At 38.5% G+C, this 14,470-nt stretch overlaps 1 protein-coding gene across 3 annotated transcripts in view; it reads left to right on the top strand.

Annotated features, from left to right (window-relative positions):
- Window positions 1-2,673: 2,673 nt before the first annotated feature.
- aqr (aquarius intron-binding spliceosomal factor) overlaps window positions 2,674-14,470 on the top strand; it is a 63,380-nt gene continuing 51,583 nt past the window's right edge. For all 3 annotated transcript variants that reach the window (XM_061744260.1, XM_061744261.1, XM_061744262.1), the window contains exons 1-14: window positions 2,674-2,770; window positions 3,380-3,472; window positions 3,752-3,808; window positions 5,237-5,277; window positions 5,372-5,407; window positions 5,518-5,638; window positions 5,752-5,892; window positions 6,547-6,615; window positions 6,730-6,830; window positions 6,954-7,030; window positions 7,745-7,809; window positions 9,845-9,961; window positions 10,060-10,173; window positions 10,534-10,637. In XM_061744260.1, the coding sequence (XP_061600244.1) occupies window positions 3,389-3,472; window positions 3,752-3,808; window positions 5,237-5,277; window positions 5,372-5,407; window positions 5,518-5,638; window positions 5,752-5,892; window positions 6,547-6,615; window positions 6,730-6,830; window positions 6,954-7,030; window positions 7,745-7,809; window positions 9,845-9,961; window positions 10,060-10,173; window positions 10,534-10,637 (1,127 nt within the window). In that variant the 5' untranslated portion in view covers window positions 2,674-2,770; window positions 3,380-3,388. The remainder of the gene's footprint in view (window positions 2,771-3,379; window positions 3,473-3,751; window positions 3,809-5,236; window positions 5,278-5,371; window positions 5,408-5,517; window positions 5,639-5,751; window positions 5,893-6,546; window positions 6,616-6,729; window positions 6,831-6,953; window positions 7,031-7,744; window positions 7,810-9,844; window positions 9,962-10,059; window positions 10,174-10,533; window positions 10,638-14,470) is intronic.

Genomic DNA, 14,470 nt, shown 5'->3' on the forward strand with positions numbered 1-14,470 from the left:
AATACAGGTTTGAAATCAAATGTCATGTACATGCAACATGTATAGACTTGACATGGAAGGTGGCAACAAATCTCTGTTTTTAAACACCTTTCTGTCCAGGTAAGTGGCTGGAGACAAATGGAAATTAACTGCAGTAAAACTTCAACTGTACTTATCCTGTGTGGGTTTTGTGCACTACAAAAGTGTTATTTCAGTTTAGCATTTGTGCAAATATTGGTTCTATGTTCAAACCAATCATTTACGGGCTGCTTGGTGGTGCAGTGGGTTAAATATACTGAGGCTACAGTCCTCCTGCAGCGGTTGCAGGCTCGAATCCCGGCCTGCGTACCTTTGCTGCATGTCATCCCCATTCTCTCTCTCTACCCCCTTCCTGTCTGCAACTTGAAAAAAGGGCCACTAGAGCCCAAAAAAACTTAAAAAAAAACAAAACAATCATTTGTGAAATATATGAATATATACATATATGAATATGGATATGATTTATTGGCAACATGAATAAATTAAAGTTTTTCTTTCACATTAACACTATGCATTGTTATTTTCATACTTTAAACAACATGTTAAAAATTACTTTAAAGTTAGCTATTGTTGGGCCTTGTAATGTAACTATAACATTTTCTAATCAGACTCATTGATTGGACCTTTACTAGACTTTCTAGAATTTAAATGACTTGCATTCAGTCCTAAGTGATTATCCATCCAGAAGAAAACATTTAAGGTGAACCTTTTAGAAATTCCTCAGTGTATTGTATGTGCAAAACTTCACTTTTACAATTTAATCTTAAGTGACAATGTTTCATTTGAAGCCGTTGGGAGCCCCTTCATCTGGAAAATCCAGAAAATCCTCCACACAGTTTGTGTATTTAAAAAAAAAAACAACCTCACAAACCCTGAAAGTCCACTTTGCATAGTTTCCTGCATGTTGACTTTGTAACTAATCAACAGCAAACATGCAGAGAACAAGCTGCTGGAATGTACTTGTATTTCAAAAGTATCTGAAATATAAACATGCCTCTGGCATGCTCGCAATGTTTGAAGTCATTTTCCTCATCTCATCCACTCAGGAATCAATTAGCAACTCATAACGAACTGAAATAATTTGAGCGGGTCAGACAGGCTCTCTCAAAAAAAGGCAGAAGTTAAAACAGAACACGTTTCGCTTCAAAGTAAAATAATGTTAAGATAATTTTCTGAAAAACTTGTATTTTCCATTCAAATTGAAACATTATTATAAAGGACACAAAGCTTAGAAGTGTACAAACCACAAGAAAGCTTTCAAGTAGAAGGCAGACTTTAAATCTAATTTTATGAATGTCAAACAAATGTTCCCTTTATGCATGTAGAAAGAAAACGAGACACAGGAGTATAATTGAAATCAGACTTCTAATATGCGGCTTCAGTCAACACTTCTGCTGCAACCTATCCACCACTCTGCTGTGAATTCTTATGTGGACTTGGAGTTGCAGTGAGAAATAAGTGTTAATTCTATGCAAAACTGAAGAAAACTTCAAGACAGATTCACTCATAAAACCAGAGCAACCCTTGAATACAGCTGTGTGTTTAAGGGAAGTGAATTAAAAAAGAGCTGAAATATATACCAATAGGATTTGAAACCATTCCACTGTATGATCGCCTCCTGAACCTTTCAAATGGAAATTTAATTCAAGGCAACATCACATATGTAATTTGTGCCACAGACAGTTGGGGGGTTGCACTTTGCAAAGCAGCAAGACTAAGAAAAAGGCAAAGCAATCGTTTGAAAGCAAACAACAATATGAAAAGAAAGGGAAAGGAAAATAAAAGAAAAAGAAACATTTACTAGGACCCAGGCATACATACCCTTCACTGCTAAAGTAGAAATTGATTCCAGTGGCTCTTTTTCTAAAAAAAACTGATGTAGTTACACCTGGAGAACAGCAGAGGGAAACCAGCCGTACCACCACCAAGTAGCAGAAAATTCATTTTTACATACATATGATTTGCATTCTAAGAGGGTTTTCAAAGACACTTATGGAAGTTCTACTGGGATTTGACCCAAGGACAGAAAGGCTCCATCATATCCCTGTGACCCTGAATAGTGTGTACAGTTAATGGTTGGATGGATGAATATTGTTATGGGAATGTCATGAATTTAATCCTAATTAATTATGCACGTGTAATACCTGAAAAGAAATTCCACAATAAATTGTAACAAATATTCATAATATAGTAATGAATATTTATATTCTACATTTATGAGTGTAAAACATAATAGAATAATAAATTATTGTCTTTTTGTACTTGTTACAGTGTATCTTACACTGCTTTTTTTGTTGTATTGTGGGGGGGAAGCCCCGTTTGATTTAACTGTATTAACATTTGATAAATAACTTAATTTATATATTATTCATTTATTTTTCCTTCATATATTTCTATGGAAATATCGTACATTTAATCAATTTTCATAATACATTATTTATCCCTGAAAGTGTATTCCGTAACAATTCATAACAAATATTTAGAATATGTATTAATATGTCTAAACTATACTTCAAAATGTCTAACACGTTCTTGTTGCGGTCTTAGTTGTGCACTTTTCTTCTCTTTGTCATATCATGAAAACAAAAAAGAACTTTGTGAAAGAGAATAGTGGCGGAACGAAAAACGACCTCCGTTAGTGCTTGGGGAAGATTATGGCGGCGTACCCATTCAGGAAGTTGAACGAGAACAGCGCGTTGTGGTTGTGTACATGCTTCAAACTCTTCTCACTTATGCCGAATAAAAAGTAAAGGTTAGTGAACGTATATAATTATTTACTTTCATGACTTTATATCATAATAACAAAGGTAATTATATCCTTTATTGTTTTATTTATATGTATGTCAGGGCTGCTTATTAGCTTAGCTTTTGAATGCTAAGGTTAACTAATGTTTCGTCTGTGTTCATGTGGCGCAAAATACAAATCAAGTTTGTTAATGGCTTCATCTGGTAGTTACTCCAATGTTTTGAAATCTACGTATCACTGCTATTCATTATTAAATCCCCCATAACTTCTAAACGAGGTTATGACCAGAATTAAGAAGTCGTGTTCAGTTTTGTTAATTTTGATAATTATTCAGTACAGCATTTAAATACATGCTGTATTGTATGCTTGTATTTTTATTTAAGTATAGGTTTATTTTTCTTCAACCAAGAAGTAAATAATAGAGCTTCTGTATGAAAGGATTGTTAGTATGAATGTTATGGAAGTGTATTGTCTGTAATATGTGTCTTAAGATGAGTCAAATATTGTTTGAAAATGTAATATTAGGACCCCAGGAAGAATAGCTACTGCATATTTGCTGTATCTAATGGTGGATCCCAATAAATACACGTTGTTTTACTGTATGATTGTCTTCAGGTGATCGAGATGGCCACCATGGAGAAACAAACCCCCTCTAAAAAGGTTGCAGCGCCTTCGGTCTCTCAGATAAATGCAGAATATGTCACGCAGGTAATCTGAACATATAAACCCTTCTCATATGTTGATCGTGGATCTAAGATGGACAGTACTTTGTTTCCCTAGGTATATTGAGGTTTCATTGTATTTTTTGACATTCAAAGGGCCTCCAAACCAAAAGAGCATGAAACTCTAAAGTTGATGTCTTGCTTTGTACTTCTCACCACTATACTAATCTAAAAATGTATATTTTTAGTTCTTATATATTGATCGTATTTTATGAATTGATATCTCATATAAACTATTCTTTTTCTTGTTTCTTTTTTTTTTCAGTTGGCCAATAAATATTGGGCTCCTCATGTCAAAAATAAACTACCCTTTGACCCTAAGGTGAGTTATGCTTTGCTGCATATTTGTCTGCTTGTATTTAGAACCAAATGCCAAATAAACCAGTCAGAGACAACATGGAAACATAATGAATGATTTCCTTCAGCTCGTGTTGCAAAAACAGCTCTAACCCCTCTGGAAGTAGAAACCTGAGCTTGTAGATTTAGTGTTGGGACTATGGCAATTCTATAAAGTCAAGTTCATGTTGGATTGGATTGGGATATGGGAGTTTAGGGACTAGGGGCCTCATTTACAAAGAGTGCGTGGATTTCATCGTGAAGTAGATCAATTTGAATACAACGATGAATATAAATATAAAAACCGCTCATCCAAGGATTTTGCAAAAGTGAGCTTGAGATTCTCCTGTCAGAAGTTGAGGCCTGGAAAAACTATTTATTTGGTGGCATTTCCTCCAATTTAAGCCATAAAAGAAAACAGAGTAGCGTGCTGTGGTTGTGTTGACCGCATTGCATTATGGGTGATTACACTTTTTTTTTCCCCATGTTTGTAATTTAAGAATCGACACCAGAACTGAAGGTGCTCCTCATTCCATTTTGCTCATATGTGTTTTCAAGTTATACAGCGGGATTAATATACATGGGATATTTTAAGGATCTGGCTTTCATCTCGAGTAGTCGTCCCATATGGTCTCCATGGTGACTGAGAGATGTCCGACCTGTCAGCAGCTCCCGCAGAAAGGGTCATGTTGCTCAGAACTGGAAGGTCGCTGGAACAAATTCAGGGCAGCGATCCAAAAGGATTCTCTTGGTGACCTAAATCAGCTAATGATCCAGTCTTCATCCTGGACCAGCATAGCGGTGTGGTCCTTGAAGACTCCCCCCCCTACCTTTGTTTGCCTACCTATGTTCAGTCCATGTGGTTAATTATCAAATTGTAATTCTCATGTATAACTTATTTGTTGACTGGGGGACTGTCATGTCCTTCGCGGTGGTAGTGAACTAATTTTTGATGTCACCTTTCCTCATATTTTGGTCTTCCCTGCATCACCACTGAGTGTCGCCACGGCACAATACCTTAAAAAATGTACTTACGCCAACCATGATAAGTGCGTGAGGGGATGCAATTTTTCACGTTTATTTGACTTTTTGAACCTCCGATAATGAGCGTGGAAAGTGCCGTACAGACGTTTTTTGTGCACCGCACTTTTTGTACATGAGACCCCTGATCTTTGGCTGATTGTTGTATTATTGGAGCTGCTGCTGAACAGTTTTTGTATGTGGTGAGGTGTCTTGTTCTAGTAGTCTTGGCAACTGCTTGGTCTCTAGCAGCGTTTTTTGGTGGGTGGAAGGTGTCAAAAAAATTAAAATCTCAGTTCCAATGCTATAACTGCTGTCAGTAGTTTTAATATTGTGTTACAGTCATGTTTACCTCAGTGACTAATGATTTTAATATTCTTTGCTCTGTGTTCAGGTGATGGAAGATATCTATGAAAAAGAGATTCTCTCTTCTAAGTGGGTGCAGATATTGTTTCTTCCATTTGAAGTACATAGATTTCCATCTGTTCCTGTTGTCATATTGATATGCATTTCTTTTGTGTATTTATAGATTTGCCATCAGAAAAATTATGCTGCTTGAGTTCAGGTAAGTTATGTTCCTAATTATTACTTTAACTACAATGCAACCACAAAGAGATAAAAGTTGTAACATAATTTGCAAGAACCATATTAAGTAATTATGTTCTCTGTCTTTAGTCAGTACCTGGAAAACTATCTTTGGGTGAATTACACACCTCAAGTGTCTAGCAAAGCCTTTTTGATGTCCATTTGTTGCATCGTCAATGAGAAGTTCAGAGAGAATGTCCCAGCTTGGGAGGTGGGTGTCTCTCTTGCTCTCTCTTGCTGTATAGGGTATATTAAACACAAATTTTACGTCTCTACAGGTCTGATGGCTTTCGATAAGAATAATTTTAATGTTGTGTTTTTCAGGTATTCAAAAAGGAGCCCAGTCATTTCCCATTCTTCTTCAAATGTGTAATGGAAGCTGTGTTGTCAGGGGATGAGACTGGTCTTACTCTGAAGGAACAAACCGTGCTTCTGGTCTTCCTGGACCATTGCTTCAACAGTCTGGTGTGTATTACCATAGCAACACATCTCTTGAGAAACCTATTGGTGAAGGGATTCTGAATCTTCTTTCTTTCATAAGTGACAGCAGATGTATCTATGCCAGCATCTGTATTATTTGTAGTCACCAGTTTATATTTGCATTGCTGTATAAAGTAAAATAAGTTCTCTATAATGACCAGGTTACATGATTGTTTTATTTTTTTTAAGCAATTCTGCTTATAACATCTGCATAAAAGTAAAGATGATAAGATACATTTGACTTGAATCATTAAGATGAAAATGTAAATATCCAGGTCGATAGCAACAGCTACCGGTATGTTAAAAATGTACAAGTGAAATTAAAGGTAGTTACTTATAATGACCACCAGGTGGCAGTACTAGACAATGTATTAAAACCGAGGGTCGCTCTTCTGAATCCTGAATAACTGCAGCAGAGCAAAGAGGAGCACTGCAGATGTCTCACTTTGAAATCTGCTGTGATAGCCTGCTGCCCTTTGATTGTATCCCATAAAGGCTTGTAAATATTTTAGATGCAGACTTTTATTGGGGGCTGAGGTGCAATAACACTGTCACGCATTCCTGGATTTTTGACGAATCCCTCTCCTGCACTGTATTTCTGTCTCTTTCTTTCTCTCTCTGAATACACCTTCCTCCCAGGAGGTTGATTTGATCAGAGAACAGGTACAGCAGCTCATCTCTCTTCCTATGTGGATGTGCCTCCTACCAGTAAGACGTCAATTATTACCTTCCGTTATTTTTCAGTGCTGATTATTGACACCCTGAATTGATATTGCTTTCCTTGCTATAACAGTTAATGATTTATTTTTGTTATGTGTGCAGTCTAGACTCCAGCACGAGCTGAAGAAAGTCCCAAAGCTGCAGAAGTTCTGGAATCTAATCAAGAAGAAATTTGACAAGTTGGATGCTGATGCAGCTGAGCTGTAATATTGTTTTCCTTGCTAGCATCTTCAAAAGATCTATACAGACTAAGAAGTTACCGATTTATATTGCATCAGTTTCTTTGATTTTTCTAATTTGGCTTTTTTCGTGCGTGTCATCTCCAGGGCAACCAAAGAGAGGACCTTCCTCTCAACTCTCATTAAAAAGTTTCTTGGTGTTCTCATGTCAATTCCACCATCAGGTAATAGCAGAAACAAAAACAACAACAAAAACATCAGGGCTTAATCTACATTAGAGGAAAAGTACTTTTTCTGATATTGTTCACTATTCCCAAATAATAATAATAATTATAATCATAACCTCAAGACCCTAATTAGGTCTTTACATTTGCCATGTCCAAATTTAAAAGCACAATTATTGCAGTTAGCTTTGAGACGTTTCTTTATTCATCACCCACTTCAGTCACACTGCTCTCTACTTTCCTTCTGAGTCATGCAGCTGCCCAAGGAGCATGCAGTCCAGCTTCCACAGAGCGACAGGCACTGACCACTATGCTGTAATACAGGCCGACACACAGGCCCCCCACCTGAATGCTAAAAACAGAACGTTTGTTTAGATAGAATTCAAACCTGACAGAGCAGATAACGATCTAAAACTCAGCAGGATCCACATCACTCTAATGCTTGCTGCATGCCTCAACTTTAAGAGCACGAAATAACTTGACAAACATACACATGAGTACTTAATTGGGAGTGAGGTCCAAGCACGCTGCTGAGCTGGACATGCACATCTCATAGTGAGGTTCATCCACTCAGCATGGCATCTCGGTGCCGTCCACGTGCGTCCACTCTTCCTTTCCCCTGTGGACTTTGTATAATCATCCGCTTACATTTGTCATTGACAGTATGAGCAAAGTGAAGTGGTGAACTCCATGATGTTCCTTCATTTTTCACAGGGCCTTTATCGATGGACAAAGTGCATTACTGTGAGAGATTCATTGAGCTTGTGATTGATTTGGAGGTAGGTCACAATTCCCAACTCTAAAGCATTATTGAGTAAATTTTACAATCTTTCAGCATTTGATTGTTTTCTGCTCTCATTGGATTTTACTTTCTATAAGATTTACAGTTGAATCGTGATGCGCTCATATCCACAGTACAAGTGTAGGTCTGCAGTGATGAGGGAAGGGTCCTGGATACCAGTTTCTGCAGCGTTTGTCACATTTACATCTGACCTAGGTCAACAGAGAGGGGATAAATATGAATTTACAGCTCCTCTCCGTATGCCTCCTGATGACTTCTGAAATGTAGTTTATGAAAAGTGTGGCGTCTCTTTGACATGATGGTTAGATAATAGTATATAGTGAAATAGATCTGAATGTAAATGCTGCGTGGGAGGACTGATGCAGATATTACCTGTATACTTGTATTAATCATCAACAATCTGAAACCCATATTGTTGGAGTGTTATTCTGCAGTCACAAGAATAACATTCGACCTTTTTAAAGGTGAACAACAAACAAACTGAAAATCCTTTATAAAATATCAGCATGCTAGTTGGCTCTAAAAGGAATGAAACAGTGGGGGAAAACATAGCTCAGTGTAACGTTTCAGGGATCCAAACTTGCCGGTGATGTTGACATGAAGACGCGTTGTCACTTAAGATTGTTATTCCTGCTGCTGTAGCAGATCTTCCCTTAGTAGTGAGGAAACTCGATCGACTTCATCTGGCTGTCTGCTGACAGGCTGGCCTTGCTTTTCCTGGCAGCGGCTAGTGGCCAGCCGGCTGACTATCGCCAGAGACATCGCCTGTCCTTCAGCACTATCCTTTTACAAAGCCTCGGTTGCCAGAAATCCATACTTCCTCCCTCAGATGGCGACCTGAAAATGAATGAAGTGGAAAAGATCCCTGTTGCCTTGCTTGTTTTATCTCGGCGCTTCCGATTGTGTCGACATCAAAGATGGCTGTTAGATATCAAGTTATTTGTTCTGTCATTGTTTGGGTGTCTCTTGTTGCACCTGCTGTTTTTTTAAAGAGCAATTTTAGATGGATAAGAGGATCAATGTTTCTTTTGGTTATGTATAAACAGTACATATATATTTAAAGGGGACCTATTATGGCATCTAATACCTATTTTAGACAGGCCTTGAATGTCTTAAAAACAAGCTTTTGATTGTTTTTGCTAAATAAATGAGAAATTCAGCCTCTAAGCCATGTCTTTATCTTCCCATTCTCTAACCTCATTATCTATGCAGGATTCTGAGTGGGCGGGGCTATGATAATGAGGCTCTGTGCTGATTGGCTGCCTGAATGACGCGATACACCGCTACGAAAAAATGGCGGAAGATCCGGCCGCCGGAGTTAGTTGTGTGCGTGGTTTCACACATCGGAGGCCAACCTATGTAAATCGCATTTTCGTTACGTAACGACGAGCAGAATGAACGGCTCGTAGAAGCCACATCACACTGGACGGATCATCCGGGCAGCTGTACAAACACTGCAGAATTTGGTTGCTTTCCTCCTTCTCTGAGTCGGCAGGCTGAGGGGAGACCACTTTATATATGTTAAAGCAAGAGAAAAGGTGTTTTTCATAATAGGTCTACTTTAAATGCAAGAATTCAATTTCACACCCCCCTCGAGATGTTGTTTTCTCTTCTCAGCATTTTCATCCTTTCAAACAAACTGTTTCTTTGTTGTATTTCCCCGCTAATAGCGTTTTTTTTTTTTTTTTTTAATTGTATTTTGACAGTTTTCCCATTTGCTTTAAGTAAATTGTTTTATATATGTGCCATAAGGCAAGAAATAAGTGAAATGAATGTGATGTCCTAATAATTACGGCAAATTATATTAATTTCAACAATACCTTACCTTATTTTCTCTTGTTTTGTTTTTTCTGTTCTTGTTTTTCCATGTTATCTAGGTTCATTTATTTTAATCCTCTATAATAATATTCCCCCTTTTTTTGTTTGCTGTAAGGTTTTGTTGTTCTTATGACTTTGAAATCTGCCATGGGCATGCAGTGTGAGGTGGTAAACGCGCTCTCCCTTGTGTCCAGGCACTCCTGCCCACCAGGCGCTGGTTCAGCACCGTACTGGATGACTCCCACCTGGTGGTCTGCTGCCACCTCTCCGGTCTCACCAAAAGGGAGAGCGAGGGACATCTCTTCTGTCAGGTAGAACAAAGGGACTTGGATGTGCCCAACATTCATTCAATCTTGCAAGATGCTTTTATGTTTGGATGTTAACAGTGTTATTGTCTGATCTTTTGCAGCTTCTTGACATGCTGAAGTTCTACGCTGGTTTTGAGATCAATGACCAGACAGGAAACGCTCTGACTGAGAAAGAGATGACCACTTTACATTATGACAGAATCATCTCACTGCAGGTAAATATTATAGCTAGAGGCTGCCATGTCTCCTCTACTTTCGTGGCTCTTGTTGTGTTTTTAATGGAGTGAATTCGTCACTGATTTAGTACGTTTTGCTTGTGCATTTGAGGAACATGGGCCGTGTGCTGTGAGAGCATGAACAGGACATATCACTGCCACCAACTGAACCATAGCAGATCTTCATAGCCATGAAAGAAATGTTCACATATTTTTCATCTTTGTGTAATGACATATTCTTGTCTATTCTCATATCGTACCCTTTTTGATCATTTTACGTGACTTTTCTCCTGATAGTAAAAGCATACACAGCGATACGATTTTTAACTCATGATGTTTTATTGCTTTCTTGTCTTGCAGAGGGCAGCCTTTTCTCATTTCCCAGAGTTGCATGACTTTTCCTTGGCCAATGTGGCAGCAGTGGACACTCGAGAATCCTTGACCAAACACTTCGGACATCTCAGGTGAATAATAACAACAAAAAAAAGTAAAAGAGTTGCCAGAAGGACAGTTATCATTTGATAGGATCATTACTTCTAACATTTTTATTTATTTATTTAATTATTATTACAAGCAGTATGAGCATGTTTTTATTTTTTTTTACATTAAGTGGTCTCAAAAAAAAAGTTGCCAAAACCATTGTTGTGCTAGATACTAAAGGAATTGCATTCACCATAAATCACAAGTCCTGTTAGAAATACAGACAGGCATGTTGTACAGTTAACTGGCTACTGTGTTGTAATATAGCAGGGCCGCCGATGCTGACATCCCTGCTAAAAGGCAGATAGAGAACCATTGAACAGGCAGCTGGTACCAGCCAGAGAGAGGCACGCCTCATTAATTTAATCGATTTGCAGCGGCTTGAAGATAAACTCTTTGAACAGCTGTGTTTGTCGGATCATATTAGCTTGCCAAAGAGCCAAAACCACCTTCACTTTGATGAACTGGCCTGCGTTTGAGTCTTAACTTCCCCTTGTCCGAATGTGGCTGAAATACTCTGAATCATTGCTGGTTTGTAAATGCTGAAAGGTCAAAGGTTATATTTGATATGCTAAAACTACTGACAAAACGATTGTAGAGTCCTTAAATCATTGTTTTATAACATGTGTTTTAGTAATATGCCTTTGTTTTGATTCCTGTGATGCATCTTAAAAAACTATGTTCTCTTAGCTTCCATGGAGCTATATGCAGTAGTGGATTATAAATGCTTAAACCGCTCACCAAGTTTCTTTGAGTCAGGCAGAGTATTATGTGTCAGGCTGAGCTGAATCAGGTAAAGACTTCCATATTTTTAGAAGCCCTGCTCCCTTTCCCACAATTAAGCTTTTGAATTCAGCAGCAGGAATGGCATTGTTCCCGGCTTCATAACTGTCACCGAAGCAGCTCCGGGGTAACTCCAAATATGCCGATCAGATTTAAGGAGGTATTTTTCATCCAAACAACTCCTGGCAGTTTATTCCAGCTGTGCTGCTCACGAGCTAAGCTCCCAGTCAACCGCCGCTCAGAATTTATCTGCTAAGTCCCAAAACACACAAATGAAGTATTATTGCATTGCCTGCACACGCTTGCACACACCCGCAAGAAACACACTGGCACTTCTTTCACTTATGTAAAATATAGTGGGTGCATTTCAGGTCAGAAAAGAAGCCGTGAATACACTGTCAAAAGAAAATGCAGCGTTTTCAATTGTTGACAAAAGTCCAAGTAAATGTCAAAATAACAGATGTGGGCAAATTTGTTGATATCCCTCCAAAAAAAAAGAAAAAAAAACACAATTGCCTGAAAAAAGTCACCAGTATTTTTTTTTTTTTACATTAAAAATCTTAAAAAAAATAAATAATTGCATCCTCAGTGTTTTGTTACATTCACTGTCCAAAAGTGATCTTCACGCCGTATTTTTCAGATCTTTGCGTAGCTGTTCATCAGGAATTAGGTATTAAACTAATACGGAGAGTTCTTGGTGCTTGGCAGCAAGTTTTGTTCCAGGATGCCTTGATTGTCCTCGGACTTTGCCCAATCCTGTGCAAATTCGAAGCCTCCCAAATCAGATGCAGGAAAGCAGCCTTTAAAAAAAAAACAAAAATAAACAACCACCCCCCCACTACGGGTGTGCAAACAAGGGTACCTCACAATTCGATTCGATTTCGATTATTGGAGCTTCAATTCTTCGATTATTGTGATTTTTAATGCTTTTTTCTATACAAGATTGATTTTGTCTTCATCTGTGGCTACATTTGTAAATAAATAGCCAATCAATTAACTCAGTTCCTCTAACAACACTCATTAAGTAAATAAGGTTTTTTGAACATTTGACAAAATAATTTATTTTATGACTATGTAAACATTTGCTCTTTGACTTACTTATCTTTGACCAGGGAAAGCTGCACTTGCATGAGAGCCCCCTCTATTGGCGGAAAACACTGAAAACGGTCAAGCCCTGGATTTAATGAGTTCATTAATTCAAGTAAACAAGATATGTACTTCCATCAAATTTATTAAGTGTAAACATATCTGCCATATTTCAAGTGAACAATAAGAAATGTGCATTCTTGAAAATGAAATGATTCAGCAGCTTATTCAGTCTGGAATCTGGATAGGATAACTACAAAAAAAAAATATATATATATATTTTTTTTTTTTTTTTTATTTATGTATTTTTTAATTAATTGATTCCAAATCGTCACGTGACGCATCGCGATGCATCGACACATCGATGAATTGCATCCACCTCTACCCCCCACCTTTTTCTTTTCTCTGAAAGCTTCATCTTTCCATCGGTGAACATAGAGCTGACTTGACTTACTAAGCTCCAGTTATGTGTCATCAGTCCAAAGGGCATTCTCTCCGAAACGTTCCGACTTGTTACTATGCATTTGAGCAGATTCAAGCCTTTTATTTTTTTTTTCAATAGTGGAGTCCTCCTGGGTCTTCTTCCATGGGGTTCATGTGGTTCAAAAGCCAACGGCTGATTAAATCCGACAGTGACATACCTTTGCTTTCGAGTTCAGCTTGAATGTCCGGAATATCTTTGCCCTTTGTTGACCATCCACACTATTGTTATGAAACTGTGGATACATGTCCTCTTGTGGAGATTGGCTACAATCCGATTTTCCTTATGCTTCTTCGTAGTATTTGCAGCTTTGGTCACTGGAATATGAAGCTGCTTGGAGATGGTCTCATTGAGTTGTGTGCACAGTAATGCCAAACTATTCAGTTGGAAAAATGAAGTTCTTATGCTTTTGCTTATTTTCCTGTTGGAGGAACTTTAAACTAATAATATTTAAAGGAGCTTGAAGCAAGAATAAGAAATGACACTCATTAGCGCCACGACGACCGTCGGGGGTACTGCAGCCAACAGTGAAGCCGGCACGGGAGAACGGGGAGAACGCGCATGCAGCGTCATGTGACGTCACATCCACAGGACAGCGCGGAAAATTCGGGCCCAGAATTGCAGCACATTTTGCAGCACACAGCCTGTTCAAGGCAACGGAGAGATACACTAGAGGGCTCATTCTTTTTGGTTTGGAACGCTTCATCTGACATTATTACTAGAAAACTTAAAACGTATACACATTATTTTCATAAATCCTGCCTCAAGCTCCTTTAACTCCCATGGACAATTAACAATTAGTTGTTAAAATTTGCTAGGATTAGGAGGAGAACCAGTTAACATAACATTTTTTTTTACACATTTAAACAGGAAAAGACCATCATGGCTGTAAGAGCAGATTACAAGGTGCTTATTGGCTTCAGTGTGACGCTGAAACCTATTTAGTCCGTGAACCTTTGTTGGCTCACCAGGTGTGTTTCCGACTGGCAGGAGGAAGCAGTTTTTGACCGCACGTACGCACGGAATGTCATGCCGTACCGGGCTGGTGTATGTCTGTAACTTGCAAACTGGATTATGTTAGTGTCAAATAAATGTATATTGTGCATCGCAAAGAAAGTTTAAATCGACATTCATTCATCATGCACCTGGCATATGAAAAGTAAGCGCGTCAAAAAGGTTCTTCCGTCGAAATACACCTCAGTGGCTTAAAGTGGCTTCTACACTGGCAATAGCAGGTAAAGTTACTGTAGACGTCTGTATTCAATCCCACCCTTACCTTATTATGCCGGTGGCTATGCTGTCAGTCATGACCTGGTCCAGTCATCTCCCTCTATTCACAGTGAGCTGCTGTGTTGCTGTTATTTTGTTGCTAAGGGAAATGTCCACACGACCCGTGGCAGGTCATCCACCGGGCCACTAAAGTGCAGCTTTGGCAGTATTGCCACCCCACCGCTCAAGCGTGGCATC

Source organism: Cololabis saira, chromosome 16 (genome assembly GCF_033807715.1).
Source record: "Cololabis saira isolate AMF1-May2022 chromosome 16, fColSai1.1, whole genome shotgun sequence".
NCBI lineage: Eukaryota > Metazoa > Chordata > Actinopteri > Beloniformes > Belonidae > Cololabis > Cololabis saira.